Raw genomic sequence first — 15657 nt, forward strand, 5'->3', positions numbered from 1 at the left:
ACAGCTAAGACACCAAGAGTTTTAACCTGCATTCTAACATGCAGAAATGCATACTCCTGACGTCTACAGCTCACTATCCATCTTGTTTAAGTGAAATAAAGTAAGGTGTGGACAGAAGCCTATAATAATATTTTTATTTTGCATATTCATGTTAAGATTATCTTCATGTTAAGTGAAGCCTCTTGTTGTAGGCCTGTTAGGATCAGCTAATGACGTCAACAGAACGAAGATTAATCACTCTGTGGAAATTCACTGTCTAGCGAATGTCCAATTTATAATGTTTTTACTTAATAAATATTCAAGTATGAATTTATAAGACCTAACTACATTGCCAAAAACTTTGTTTTTTCGTGGAAAAAAGAGGATACTTTCATCACCCGGCAGCAAAATGCTCCAACAGGCTGAGAAAAACTGATTTACATTTATATTCAAGCATATTTTCTTTCTCTTTAAATCAACTTCTTTATATTATATATTTCCATTTTTGCTTCCTTTTAGACATGTTCTAGATTTTTAAAAAACAACAACTGACTAATAGCATCAAAAAGATCAAGACTCTTTTTGTTTATGTTTTGAGAAAGAGGCGCTTTGGCCTTGGCTTTGAACCGGAGTCCCGGTTTCGAATCCTGGTGAATTTTGGGATCTCTGGGTCCTTCCAGCTCTCGTGTGTACCTGACATTTGTTGGTGAAAGTAGAGGCGGTTTGTCATTATGCTGGTCACATGTCACCCTCATTAACTGTGGGCCACAGAAACAGATGACCTTTACATTGTCTATTCTATAGATGGCAAGGTCTGAATGGGGAACTTTACTTCTCTAGAGCAAGAAATAAAAATGATTTCGCGAGTGTGCATGTGGAGCACTGTCTTTTCTCTACATTAAAAAGAGGTAAATATTAGAAAACTACAATCAATAAAACCAAATTGATATATTTCTTTTTTTTTGTGTGTATAAATGTAGTGTGGGGAACAGGAAGAGTGTATTCAATTTGGGCCTTCGGAAAATGCATTATTTTCTTCCGGTCCTGAAATTGATGGTCTAAAAGGCAAGTTTGCGGTATCCAATACTGTACAGTACTCGCCTTATGATAAAGGATAAAAAAAAAGACAAAACTAATAAAAGGTGTTATATCTAGCATTCAAATGCCGAAAAAGAAAGTGTGGTAAGAATCGATCAATTGGAAGATGCTAAAAAAAAAGTTACGAGTTGTCATTGTAATAAAAAGAGCAGAAAAGTTTGAAAGCGGTGTGTGTGAAACGGTGGGGTGGTGGTGGTGGTGGGTGAGTTTCTGGTCGAAAAGCAACATAAGAGTATATCAAATATTTCGATAATGAATTGAGAACCCGAAGATTGTACGTAGGACTAGCTTTTTTTGTGGGTGGTTGGAGGCGGGGAAGGCAGATAATTAGAAGTGATACTTCAATTCAAGACCCAAAAGAAAGTTGACAAGTGTGTATATATGTCTGGGGAGGGGGCAAAGGGTCGTTCCGATTCAAGTCAAAAGCCTATGTCAGAGAACATTACGATGCGCGGGGAGAAAAAAAGGGGGAGAGAAAGAGAGAAGTAAAGAAAAGGAGAGCGGGTCAGATGCACTAATTTACGGACCAAAATTATTGGAAGATAAATCGACAAAAACAAAAATATGTTCCAGCCATATTAAACAATATAACTCCTGGGAACAAATCAGTGGGCGTAGCCGGTGTGTAATGCTAGTCTATAATATTTTTTGGCAAAACGATAACACTTGTGATAAATGTTATTACTGGTAAAAAAAAATGATTCTCTCTAAAAGTAATAGAACAATTCAAGTTTGTGTATTTCCATGACGTAAACCTCATTTTTTTTTGTTAAAGTTTGACGTACTTCCGGTTAACAACCGAATGTTTACAATTTTCAAGTCAATGCTGACAAATAAAAAAAAATACAACTTAAAAAAAAAATAGGGCGCAACAGAAAACATTTAAGATCTAGATCTATAGAGATAAATTCTAGACCTAATCAAAAGCCAAGATCCTGATCGGCCATGTTCCAGGATTTGAAGCGTGCCAGATACAAGCTAGGGCGAGGATATGATTATGCTAGCAGTGGACGTTCCAATTTCGCCATTCTTCTCCAATCTGGACAACAGAACAATAAAGAAAGTGAGCGCCAGAGGTGCTTTTCATGTTCTGCACGAAACTGCTGGGCGAACCATGGCGCCTGCCATCATGTCGGCCATCCAATTAATCCAGTCAATGTTTTACGAGATCCTTCGACGTTGAAAGTCTCCGCACCTTTTGAAATACACACTGGTAGGTAAGCTATTTTATCTTGTCTTATATATTACAGACGTTACTTCAAAAAAAGAAGATAATTGGGCCTACGTCTTGGGCACAGGGCCTGAATTGTGCCGATGCGCCAAAAATCCCAAATCCAAATCCAATAACTTTAAACTGAAAACTTTGCTGGGTCGTTGGTTTTCCTGGCTAATTCAGGCAACCAATTCTATTCTCTAATCATAATGGCACAAGGGAAGAAGGAGTTCTTGTACGAATTAGTTCTAGCGTATAGAATAAGAAATGTGCTTTGTGTCTTTCTGGGTATTTCATTAGGTTTTGATTTTTCTATTTGTAAATTTTGGTTTCAATGTCCTATGTATAATTATTATAGCTACTTTTTTACTTGTTATTCTTCTGTCCTGTAGTGTCTCTAATTCTAGTGATTTGTCTAATGGTGTTACTCTAATCTAATTGGAACATTCGTTTTGATATAAATCTCATTGCTCTAGTTTGTATTTGTTCTAGTTACTTTTTGTTTTGTTGCTATTGCAAAAGCTACTCCCTCAGCTAATGTTATGTTCATACGGTCTATTTTCATATTGATCCAATCCTGTATGTTATATATAGACAACAAATAAACATTTTAATCTAGTCTAGGCACATACAGGTAAAATCATAGGCGGCCTTAAGGGGTGGGGAGCGAGGCAGCCGCGCCAGGCCCCGCGCTTAGTGGGGCCTGACATAAAGAGAATCCTATGTCACCATCAGCCGATTGCACATATTTTCGAGGCCCTTATTCGAGCCCCATGCATTGTAAGGCCGCCTTCGGCAAAATCATAGTTTGGATATAGATATCTAGATCTATCTAATCTACATATAAAAGTATTGATCGTAATTATGATAATCAACATGTAGAATAGTAGATAATGTATCTAGACCCAGTGGCGTACCGAAGCAGCTGTTTCGGTCTCGGAGTATCGAAACACTACATATAATATCATACAGTTGCGATTGCCACCACATTCTTCAACTTCATTTACATTTTGATTACACTAGTCTTAATTCAAAATTTGGGTTTGCAACTCGGCTTGTTTTTTTGAAAATTCCATTTATCAAAAAAATATAATCGTTAGGTTTTTCATCGGCAGTTTTTTGTTTTAGTATTTAACTAAATTTAATTAGATCTAGTAGAGTAAGTAGACTATTATTCTTTATTTTAGGTGGAAGGTGGGGGTGGACATCTGAAATCATAAGTTCAGAAGCATAGACTGACTGTTGTATTAAATATTCACTTTACATCAACTTCCTGAAAAATCTGACAACGAATATAGACCTAATCAAATTTAAAAGCCAGTAATGAGCTAAATGGAAAAGTGTAGGATCTTATTGTTATACATATATGATTCTAATTATTATAGGCCTAATTGTTGTATCTTAACGCTCCAAGCATTTTCGTTTTAATTTTTCCATTGCTTAGTTGACAATACACAATGCGTAATACGTAGGTCCTACATTAAAAAATACCGGCTCTTTGTTTTAGATCCATATCTTTTGAATTGATTGTCTTCCTATCTTATAACTAATAGTAAGTGGAGTACCCACTTTCAGACATTGCGATCAATAGGGCAGATAGTGTAAATGTCATCTATTTCTATGGCAAACGTTTAACGACGGTGTTACTTACCCCAGTTAAGCTAAGGTATTCTTTAGAGTTGGGCGTCCCAAATATTCTAAAATTCCAAATCCCAGACGTCACAGAAATTCAAAATTGAGGTCTTTCGGTTCAGAAGTTAAGCGCTTTACCACTTGGGCACCACACCAGCCACGCCTCTAGACATTACAAACGTTCCTTTACAACAGAAGGTAGCCCCGTTATCCATGTGTTCATCTAGCAGTGTTTGCAAATTACAATGGAAAAAGACGGTCGACAAATCTTATGTGGTGCCCCAACGGTCCAACAGACTAAGAGATAGGTGAATGTGAGGGTGAAAGTCATTGCTTTTCTTGGCTGAATCCCTCGACCCATACTCTAATGACACCAGGGAAGAAGTACTTGTAAGAATTTGTCCTAGCATATGCTGTGGTGGAAAACTGTCTGCCCTAGACTTGTGGTGAGAACCACTACATTTAAAAAAGAAGAGCTTCAAATGACTGTCTTGAATTGAATGATTAATTTTCATACGTTTTGTTTTCAGGTTCTAACTGTTGCAAAGAGTGTCATCATCCCGTTTACGACTTCTTAGGAGACTGTTTCAATTTAACATTTCTCAGTAGCAAACCTTCTCAACAGCTTCGTGCTTGGGTGCGAGATATAATTGGCATCCTTAAGGACGCTGACCTCTTGGAGAAGTTGTTCCAGATCATTTCTCCCAAAGAGAATTGCGTACATGCTGACTTCAAAGCTAGCTCTGGACCTGAGGTAGGCGAGAAAGACTCCAATAATGATCTCAGTGCTGGCTGCATATCCAACTCGGAGAATAAAGACTTTGATGTTTTAGACCCGGGAGACGATCACTGCATCGACGAGGACCTCTTGTCTTTCAGTTTTGACGAGGACAGCAAGAAAGAGACTTCGTACGAATTTGATGAAGACTGCAAGAAAGAGGTGAACCCTTGGTTGAAAGACGATTGGCACACGCGGAATGACCAGTGCCTGTGTAAAAAGCTTGACGATAATTGGTCCCTGGACTCTAAGGAAACCACAAACGACAGTCTGGTTTTTGAAAATGATAACGCTCAAAATTCATGGGATGTCGGAACCGAGCCCAGTATTTATCTCACAGACAATTCTGAGTATCATGTATCAACTGTGGATTCCGATGAGTGCTTTGTTTTTAGCTGCATTTCGGATTCAACGCCCTCGGTTAGTCCAGACAATGACAACGAGCTCCCATGCTTAAACCACAACACAAGTCTAACCAGCATGCCCGATGCAGAAAATGGCTCGTACGTCTGTGACCCATTCCCCGTGGACGAGATGTCGCCGCTTTGCGCCGTGCGTAAGGTAGGCGACTGCGGGTCTGACCTATCTCTTGACATGCCGATGAAGGACTGCTCCGAACAAAAGAAATTTGGTGGAAATGGCCTAAGCGGGGACCGTGATATGGACGACATTCAAAACTGCATTGACCCTATTAGCGACACATACACCTTGCCAGGTTTCCCTCTCACTAAGCGCAACAAGTTTTACCAAGAAGCAGACGACGGCGCCCAGGGCGATGGCATCCACTTCAATCTGGGTATACATCCTACCTGGTGGTGCCACGGCAACATCAGCAGCAGGGACGGCGTAGGCGTATTTCCCATTCCGTCACCTCAGGACAGACTTGCGAGAATCACTTATAAGACCCAACCGTCGGACGCCACCTATGCGGATGCTCCCATGTTTGTATTTTCTTCGGTTGGTGGTGCTAAGAACAGAAACGTTCCAACAACCAGGGTAAGACATAAATGAGACGTAAGTGGGAATTAAATAAGACATACGAGATAAGTAAGACTTAAGACATTTCAATCACAAGTATGACACAAGACATAAGTAAGACAAAAGACGCCAGACATAAATAAACCACGACATAATCAGCCAAAAAAAAACCAACATAAGTAAGCCACGAGACAGTAGACAGAAATAAAACACAAGACGTTAGGAAGACTTGAGATAAGTTGGCCCACACAAGACATAAGGAAGACTTTTAGAGATAAGTTGGCCCACACAAGACATAAAGAAGACACATAGACGCTACGTATTTTTTTTGCCGGCAAATTCTTTAGAGAGACATCCCAGTCAAATAAATATTTACTGAATACCGTGACCCAGTTACATTAGATGCAATGAAAAAAAAATATTATAAATATAGGCCTAATGGTCTGACATTCCATCTGTCTCGACTATCTAAGTTAAAAAAGAACAAACAAAAAATACAACGTTTTAAAATGTTGAAATAGTGACGAGATAAATCGGTTAAATAAAATTTTTAGCGAATAAATTCTTTTATATTGCTGTTGTTAACATAACATTTAAGTGATACCCTACTTTTCTATTGCATTGAATCTGTTGTCTATTCGCTGCTAGATGATTCCGCTAGACTTCAACTTGAACGCCATATACAAAACAGCGCCTAGAGAGGAAAGGGGCGCTGGAGACAATACTCTTGCCACCGAGGCAGACGCCAACTTGTCACTTTCCCCCCGTGGTACGCCGGAAGGGAGCACTAACATAGAGGAACCTAAAAGCTCTGTCCAGGAGGAAGCCACGGATGGTTTTAAAAGTGTTAGGTCAAGGGACGACGTTTGGAACAGAAACACATTGCAAGATAGAAAGTATTTTGCTGGTTTCACGTATAACACTTTTGGGTAAGTTCAGTCGCACATCTTTAAATACTAAATACATGTGTGAGTATATCTGTTTGTGTGTGTGTGTGTGTGTGTTAATATTTTCGACTGTTTGAGGCTTGAAGCAGTTAGAAACAATAATATCAATAAACACATCACCAAAATGATCACATTTAACAAACTCAACGTAATTGGCAAAACCATCAGGTAGAATGTTTTAAGTTACTACCAAATCGACGTTGTTATTGGCATGAACCTCTCTAACAAAGGAGATCCGAAAGTATGATTAGGGCCTATAATAAAATTGATAGAACGAAAGGGTTTTAAAGAAAGCAAGTGAGCATTAGTTTAGTTGACCCGCCCTTTCGATAACCTCACGCGGCTAGAACAGCTAAGTCAAACATACCGATTCTAAGCATATTATCACAGCTTCATCAAACTGAGTATTTTTTGTAATCAGCTTTGAGAATTGCAGAAAGTTTTGTGTTGCTTAATGTAATACTAAAACGCACCCCACTCTCCTATTGATTAAGGTAACTTGAAATCCGTTTTGAAAAAAAAAAAAGCAGCTTTATGCTGTTGAATCATTTAATGTGGCAATTAAGTTACATTGTTTGCTACAATTAAAAAAACACACAACACTATTACTTTTTGTCTCGTCCTTCTTTATACTAGGTCAATGTTAACATCAGGTCAGCCTTATATTTTGTATGTCATTCTAACATTAAGTGCAGTGATACTGAGTTCTTGTATCCCAAGCTATTGGAGCTGTGAATCTGTCTTTACATTATTTTGGGTGAGTTTTAGAATACGTTACGAATACATAAGCCCAGGGCTTTTTTTGTGACAGTACGCACCGGTACGGCGTACCGGCACCTTTTTGAAAAAAATATTACTTTTCTTGTATTTTAACGTATATTATTAATTTTTAGTAGTTAAAAGTTAGGCAATCAACTACTGAGTACCGGCACCTATATTTTTGTTTTACAAAAAAAAAAAGCCCTGCATAAGCCTATAGCTTAAGGGCTGCCAACAAGAACAATGAAGCATTCAGGAGAGCTTCCTGGTAGTGTGGTCACCACTTCAGGCTGTCATTGGACCCTCCCCACTTCCAGCTCCTGCATCGTAATAGGCATATTTTTTACTGGGGGAATGTCCGAAACTTATACAACAAAATAATAGGTTTTTGGGACAAGCCACGATGACAATTTGTTTTAGGACAGGTTGGGAGCTCAAATACTTTATGTCCTGCTACAAGAAGGCTGTTTAATTAGGACATATGAATAGCCTGCCTAAGAAAACAAGTAGTTTAGGAAGACTACGGGACAGTTTATTCAAGATGAATGGAATAAATATTGATTTTGATTTTTTAAGACTTACAACAAAATATTTTAATCGCATTTTAGAGTTTAAATAAAAGCACAAATATAAATATGATTAATAGCATGTTATATGTAACGCAAGCAAGACAATACGATAATTGGTCGATTGACACACCTACAAGTAACGTATTTACGCGTATAACCGCACAAATTACAAAATAATTAAATACATCGTAAACCCGAACCCTTAAATACCCCACATGTGAAGAGACGATTTTTGACCCAACTGCTGCTGCCAACATGCTTTGCGTAAAAAGATGTATTGCATGCATTGCAGTCTATACGTTTCGACATTACCGGTATCGGCATATTAGTTTAGTCGCTTACTTGTTACAATGGATTAAGGTATATTAAAGATTCTCTGCCGCATCGGTACTATTTGTTTTACTTGAGGTATGTAAAGCTCTCCAATGTACATTTCACATCCACACAGCCAACTATAGGAGGTATAATGACCCACCGGTATGTCCATAGTTTCCGTTATACTATGTTTATAAGTAAAAGAAAATGTGTTAACCACGCACCTTTGTATACCCCGCACAGCTGCCATTTGTGTGTAAAAACTTGTATAACCTGCGGGTTATATGAACGAGACTTACGGTAGAGCTTAAACCGAGATTTAATGTTGAGCCCTGGTGAGAGTTGAGATTTTCCTATAAAGGCTGGACACATAGTATTGAATGCTGAATATAAAGTCGGTTGTTCTTTTTGCTTATGATATGATATCATTGTAGCACAATCTGCCCTACAAAACGTTTGGACACACAGGCAAAGGTATATAGTTACTATATGTTTAGAGTTTAGATGGACTAGAAAACAATGAGACAAGACTAAGGCTACATAGATCTCTTTTCTTCTTTCATTTCATTTGAAACAGGGAATTCTGGTTCATGCATCGTTAGTTGGAGTCTTACTTTTATTACTTTTTGTTTGCTTAGAAGGTAAGTACTAAGTAGTCTTAACAGAGGCGGCCTTAGTGGGAGGGGGGGTGTGTCCCGGGTTGGTGAGTGGGGCAACCGCCTCCCGCCTGCTCCTTAAGGGGCCCCGCGATAATCTTTTGAATCTGTTGCCACCGTGAACCCATCTTACAGATTATTCATGGCATGATTTCCCGGTCGTGTGATATGCGCTTCCGACTGTGTGTTGGCACAATGGTCACGATTTACAATATTTCCCGCTGCCTGCCATGCAGAAAGTTTGTTCCACGATGTAGGTAGGCCTAGATCTAATTTTTATGAGCCACGATGTAGACCTAGATGTAATCTTTATGAGCTACGATGTAGGCCAAGATCTAATCTTTATGAGCCACGATGTAGGCCTAGATCTAATCTTTATGAGCCACGATGTAGGCCTAGATCTAATCTTTATGAGCCACGATGTAGACCTAGATCTAATCTTTTTGAGCCACGATGTAGGCCTAGATCTAATCTTTATGAGCCACGATGTAGGCCTAGATCTAATCTTTATGAGCCACGATGTAGGCCTAGATCTAATCTTTATGAGCCACGATGTAGGCCTAGATCTAATCTTTATGAGCCACGATGTAGGCCTAGATCTAATCTTTATGAGCCACGATGTAGGCCTAGATCTAATCTTTATCTCTGAAGGAACGTGCACAACTTTAAAAAAAAAAGCAAACAAACAAAACAAAAAATAATAATAATAATACAAAGGGATGTTAAATGGGTGAAGTGATCTAGAAAATTGGGTGATTATTTATATTTTTATAAATTTAAACTGAGTTCCGATATAGAAAACCAAAGACCTGTATCGGGGATAATAGTTTTAAAATCTATTGTTGCGATTGCAAACCAACACTGTAAACATAGACAGTTGTTTTGAATCTATAGTTGCAATTTCAAACCAACACAGCTTACACAGAGAATAGTTTTAAATCTATTGTTGCAATTGCAAACCAACACAGTTAGCACAGGGAATAGTTTTAAACCTAATGTTACAATTGCAAACCAACACAGCTAAAACAAAGAATAGTTTTAAACATATGGCTGCAATTGCAAACCAACACAGCTAAAACAAAGAATAGTTTTAAACATATGGCTGCAATTGCAAACCAACACAGCTAAAACAAAGAATAGTTTTAAATCTATTGCTGCAATTGAAAATCAACACAGCTAACATTAACCAAGTGTCTTTATATGTAATAACTTTGTTCAGGATGTTCTGTAACTTGTAACGATGCTATAGCACATATAATATGAATAATGAATGCATGTTCTAACTCGATAGAATTCTGACTGATTTGTCAATTTTTGAGAACTTGCAGAAAATAACTTCAATGACCGCTTGAATCTTAACTAAATTAATTCAACAATAGCTTTTTAATTCTTATTATGAACCTGACGACTTCAGAAAAGTCTTGAGACTTGAAACACTTCAAAAAAGGAAGAACGGGAGTGAAAAAGAAATATTAAGAAAGAATAATAAACGTTACTATTATGTTAGTATTACTTCTAACTAGCCTACACACACATATACACAAACAAAAAGAATGTTTGTAATCAATGAAAAAACAGTGTTTGTTATCAGTGATTGGTTTCTGATTTAACTACAGATTTCTATTTCTAGCCAACAACCTCACTGAACATGTCGTTAAAAAGTTGCAGTTGCTTGTCAAGAGAACACTCGCCACACCATCGTCAAGAGAACTTTTGATGGCGAACGATCAAGTCGTCGAGGCGGCAAAAAAGTTTCAAGCAAATCATCAGTCTAAGATAAATCCACTTGTCATACAGCCTTCTGACACCAACCCGGAAGCTAGTAGCGGCGGATCCAGTGATGATGCCATCAAAGAAACGTTGAAAAGCATTATCGCCTTTGAAATGAAGCCTGCGGAGAGCTCCTTGGGAGCTAACACTAACGAAACAGTTCAAGAAAATTTCTCTTCCAAACCAGTTTCCATGGCGACATCAGTTCGTGAAACGAAAGACTGTATATCCCATGAGATCCTAGAATCCAGAAACAGCATCGCTTCCCCTATTGAACTCATCCAAGATAAGCAGCAACCAGGGATTGAATGTTCCGAGCTACCTAGCGCGGCTGCTGGTGCCTCGAACGATGTATTCATAAACCAAATGAATCAAGAAAATGATCAAAGCTGTCAGCCAAAGAAAGCTGCTTCACGTATCTACGTTGAGATGTCCACCATGACAGACTTTGTAGCTTCTAAAGAATGTGGGGGCAGTGCTTCATCGTCACACAGGTAGAGTCATACGAGTAGCTTTGGTGTATCCGGGATAAGTGATTCTGACCTTTTCATTTTGGTTTAAATTAACTTGAAGAATTAGCCATCAATTTAAGCAGGATAAAGGGGATTTTGGGTTGGCATAGTGTCTTACTTTTTTTTTTTTTTGATATCACTTGCCGAAGAAAGGTGTCAAAGTCAAAAATGTTTAGTTTACTTCTGCTAATTTTTTTGTAAATCCTGGCCAGTTCCCATATACACGTCCTTTTTTTTAGTGGTGGTTGTGGTGAGTAGAAACTTGTTACCCACCCCTCTCTCTCTTAAATTTTAGATTAAAAAAAAAACAACAACTACTCTTGAAAATAATAGTGGTAGGGGCTTTAGCAAAGAGTAATAGTACATCAAAAATCTAGCCATTTATATTTTTTCTATAGATGAATATCTCTAATGGCAATATAGCACCAAACTGCTAGTTATTCAGCATACTATTTAGCACAGAACTGTTTTGTTTTTCAAGTGTGGCACAGACAATGACCGAGACGACCAACTTCCAGAGTTCTTCAACACAAACCGAGAATACGATCGTTGACGACAAGTCCGAGTCAACTTTCCAGATCGTTGAGATATGGCCAGAGGCGGCCAGCGTAGAAACGGCCAACGCCAGTGTTCAGGCAGAAATGGACGCGAAGAGAATCTACCAGCAGACAGAGAAGTTGAAGCTGAAACAGGAGCATGCTCTGCAACGCTTACAGAAGAAATTTCTCGCAGTTCGTCGAAGGTGTCAAAAAGAAGGTAACTAAACCTCTTGGTTCATCTTGATTAATATTAATCTATAGTGTACTCACTATTGCCTTAACTTAGCTTTTAGCGATACCAACTGATTTCCCTGGTATAAACATTGTGAACACTATGAGGGCTAAATGTAACCTTGTTTCCCTATTCTGTTGGTTTTTTAATAACAGTATTTCCAAAATAAATAAGATAAACTTGAATTTCTGAAGGCTTGGTTAAACAGGCTCCATTTATTTGTTTTTACAATTACTCTGTTCAGCTTGCAAATTCATCTTCAAAACCTGGAGGAAAAAAACTGGACACAGACACAAATCTTGAAAACAGCTCTAACGATTTTCATAGAGATTTTGACAGTTGGTGTATATCTTTGGGCAAAGAATTAGGCCCTACTAACTATTTGGCAACACTGGGAAACTCTAGTTCGACCGTTATAATTTTTCAAGTATAAAAAATTTAATTTGGCTAGAGGACTAGATAATCTTTATCTTGAACAGACTAAGTCTTCAGGTGTTTCCGCATGTAGGCCCTAGTCATTAGAGGGTTTAATAAATTAACAGGCGTTCAGGTACATTTTGCTATCAATTTCTGTAGTCCTTTTATAAAACACATTGTTTAACTATTTTAAGACTGTTGAACCTTTGTGCGGCATTATATTTAAATGAACTCGTTTATTTTTCAGCGCTTGAAATGAAGCAACTAGATCGACGTAAAAATGAGTGTCTGTCGAAACTTCAGCTCAGTTTGCCCAACTTACAGAAGGAAAGGTTTTCCTTAATGGCGGAGAGAGCCTCGATAGATAAACAGTTTGAAGATGAGAAGAAGAAGAATCGCGAACTGGTGTCCAGACTAACTAGATTAAACCAACAGTTTTATAGACTGGGTTAGTAGTGCGATATTCTAGATTCAGTAGATAATACAGTTAGGCTTATACTAAATGTTAATACATCAACCTGTACAGATGTGACAATCAAAGTTGCTGAGTTGATTTTCTATACATTTATTCATAAAATCATACAAATAAAAGAAAGGCTATAGCACGGGGCGTTCTCTACACTAGTGCTTCTTAAATTTTGTTTTTACTTGGGACCCCTTGAAGTAGTCAAAACGGACCACTGAGAATGCTACTTAAATATAGGCTAATACATATATAATCCTCGTTAGTGGATACTTTAAAAAGCTGCTCCTGTATTAGTATGGATTAATTTATGATTGGGAACTGAGTTTTTTCATGAGCTAAAGGGCTTAATATCCAGTCGGGAATATCCAGTTGAAGAAAGTCTTCAAATCTTTGCTTTAGGTCGTCATAGTACGCAATTCAACAGTAGTGAGGGACGAGTTTATTATTAATAAAATTATCAGATTGGAAAAAAAACTGGCTTTAGCCGAAGAAGTTATTTTAATTATATATTATTTTCATTATACATCGGACCCCTATGTTGGGGGATCCGCGGGCCACATTTGAGAACCACTGCTCTACACAGTAATTCCTGTGTATTCGAGAATGTAAACATATTTAAAATTCGAGCTCTTTCCGCTTCTATTTTCAACATTACCTAGACATTTAAACATGATTGACTGACCGAGAGCCATGACATTTGAGAACTACTGTGAGAAAATAACTACATCTATTATCAACCAATTTTTGATTTTGTGTGAATAAATTTAATATTTGAATTGTAAATTGTATTCTCGGGGTAGATGGGTAAACAGGGACTGTTAAATCGTCATGACTTGGAATGTGTCCATAAAAAATATGATTATAGACGCCAGGCTACTCTCTATTCGAACTACACTATGCTATGTTTATTTTATTGTTTTCTAATTGGATTGTTTAATTGTACCACCATTCGAAAGCTTTGTTACGTGTTCTTTCATGAGCACTGTTTGGTTAACATGGACAGAATAGGAAGTTATTTGTTGTTGTTTTTTCTAACTGTCAACTAAAAACCGTTTTATTTCTTCTAGCAACATTCTGAGGCCAAAATAATAAAATATTGAGAGGCCAATCAGAAAATAATATCAAATTTGTTTTGCATGTTTCGCATGATCCTTGGAAGATGGAAGATGATTACATCCTGACCCAAATAGCCCGCAGGACGGCGGGGGAGGACCTTCAGGGTATGAAAGCTGGACCATCAAACGACTGTCCAGAGCGCATATTACACCACCAGAGAGCTCAAAGTCCTATAAATACATATCTACGTTTACTAAGAAATTATATTCTCATAACTGCTTAATAATTTTATTTGTGTTGCGATGTCTTATAGGTCAAGTTCAGCAACAGCCTCCGCCGCCTCATTTGCAATGGAGACAGCAGTACCAACATCAAACGTATCAGGTACCAACACATCGACCGCAATGTGACCCGACCATCCATCTCAACACGCTTAAGCCCGGCCACTCTTCGTCCCCCCACCAACAGACCACCTTGACGCCACCGCAGCACCAACTACAGCAGAAAATGCAGCAGTCCACCCTTTTGCAAAACCAAGTTCGAGGCAACAGCAACCCCAATCCATCACCAGGCCAGCAACCTTGCCAGCAACAGCCATGCCAGCAACCGGGCCAGCTTCAGATGCAACAACAGCAGCAGCAACAGATGATCCAACAGCAGCAGCAACAGCTACTTCACCAACAACGCCTGCCTATATTCCAGCTGTTTAACAAATCTTTCTGTCAGCCTCACCCCGATGGCTTGCAGCAAGTTCATGGACAACCAGCTCAAGTTCACGGACAACCACCTCAAGTTCAAATGCAGCAGCAGGGTCAAGGACAGCAGCCATGTCATGGGATGATTCAGGGTCATGTACAGCAGCAGCCACAACCACAACAGCAACTACCACCACAGCAACAGTCGCAACAGCTTCCTCCACGCAACAAACTTCCTCACTAATAGATAAAGTCTGCTCATTGGAACGTGTATTGTCATTGATCTAGCACACAAACAACAACATAAAACGAACCATATATAGGTGCGATTTAAGTCGTCTATAAAATGCATTGCAAAGATGGGGAAAATGGCGATTATTTAAATAATAAAACTGTTACATAAATACAAATGGAAAGGTTTCGCAACTATTTAGTACACTTTATTCAACGACTCCTGTTTTACTGTGCATCCTCCTAAAATATTGAGAAGCTTGATAAACTATTTTTTTTCCCTTTTCTTGTTTCGTATACCCAGCAATCTTAAAGATCTATAGCATTAAGCTTCAAACACATCTGATCGTCTTTGCGGCTAAAAGTAGCGAGACGCGAGTCCTTTGGGTAAAATTTTACCTTGCTAAACTATGGAGCAAGCAGGCAGTGTGATGTATGACTTCCTTTGGGCATGCAACTGTGTACAGCGGCTAAGAAAAGAGGCGAGAAAATGTACATTGTCACTGCGCAACATTCCCTCTCTTTCCACCTGAGTGTCTTGTGGAAATCTCAATAAATAGAATCCAAAAAGTTTTTAAGAACGTCAAACCTATGTCTCACGTAGGCGCAAAAGTTCTAAATCGTACGTCTGTAATAGTTGCATTCAATAAATTGAAAACTAAAGCAGGCACGACATGGCCTAAATTGTGCCGATGTGCCTCAAATCAAACAAACAAACAAACAAACTAAAGCAAAAATTCAGCTAAGTATAGGGCCTTGTCAACAACTGCGACATTCCCGAGCTATCAGAGTACAGCATGCATTTAAAAAACAAA

At 38.4% G+C, this 15657-nt stretch overlaps 1 protein-coding gene across 1 annotated transcript; it reads left to right on the forward strand.

The window, feature by feature from the left end:
• Window positions 1–1857: 1857 nt before the first annotated feature.
• LOC106078110 (uncharacterized) lies at window positions 1858–15027 on the forward strand. Its single transcript, XM_056015141.1, has 9 exons — window positions 1858–2290; window positions 4453–5696; window positions 6327–6607; window positions 7262–7382; window positions 8846–8909; window positions 10555–11188; window positions 11688–11962; window positions 12642–12842; window positions 14230–15027. Exons 1-9 carry the CDS (start codon window positions 2023–2025, stop codon window positions 14853–14855), a joined length of 3714 nt encoding a protein of 1237 aa, XP_055871116.1. The 5' UTR covers window positions 1858–2022; the 3' UTR covers window positions 14856–15027.
• Window positions 15028–15657: the final 630 nt, after the last annotated feature.

The sequence above is a fragment of the Biomphalaria glabrata genome, chromosome 1, assembly GCF_947242115.1.
Source record: "Biomphalaria glabrata chromosome 1, xgBioGlab47.1, whole genome shotgun sequence".
Lineage (NCBI taxonomy): Eukaryota > Metazoa > Mollusca > Gastropoda > Planorbidae > Biomphalaria > Biomphalaria glabrata.

Excerpts from the sequence above, each read along its gene's own strand:
- LOC106078110 (XM_056015141.1), top strand. The coding sequence starts at position 2,023 with ATGTTCCAGGATTTGAAGCGTGCCAGATACAAGCTAGGGCGAGGATAT. Across the intron at positions 2,291-4,452 it reads ACCTTTTGAAATACACACTG|GTTCTAACTGTTGCAAAGAG; the intron begins GTAGGTAAGCTA and ends TTTTGTTTTCAG. Across the intron at positions 11,189-11,687 it reads AGTGCTTCATCGTCACACAG|TGTGGCACAGACAATGACCG; the intron begins GTAGAGTCATAC and ends TTGTTTTTCAAG.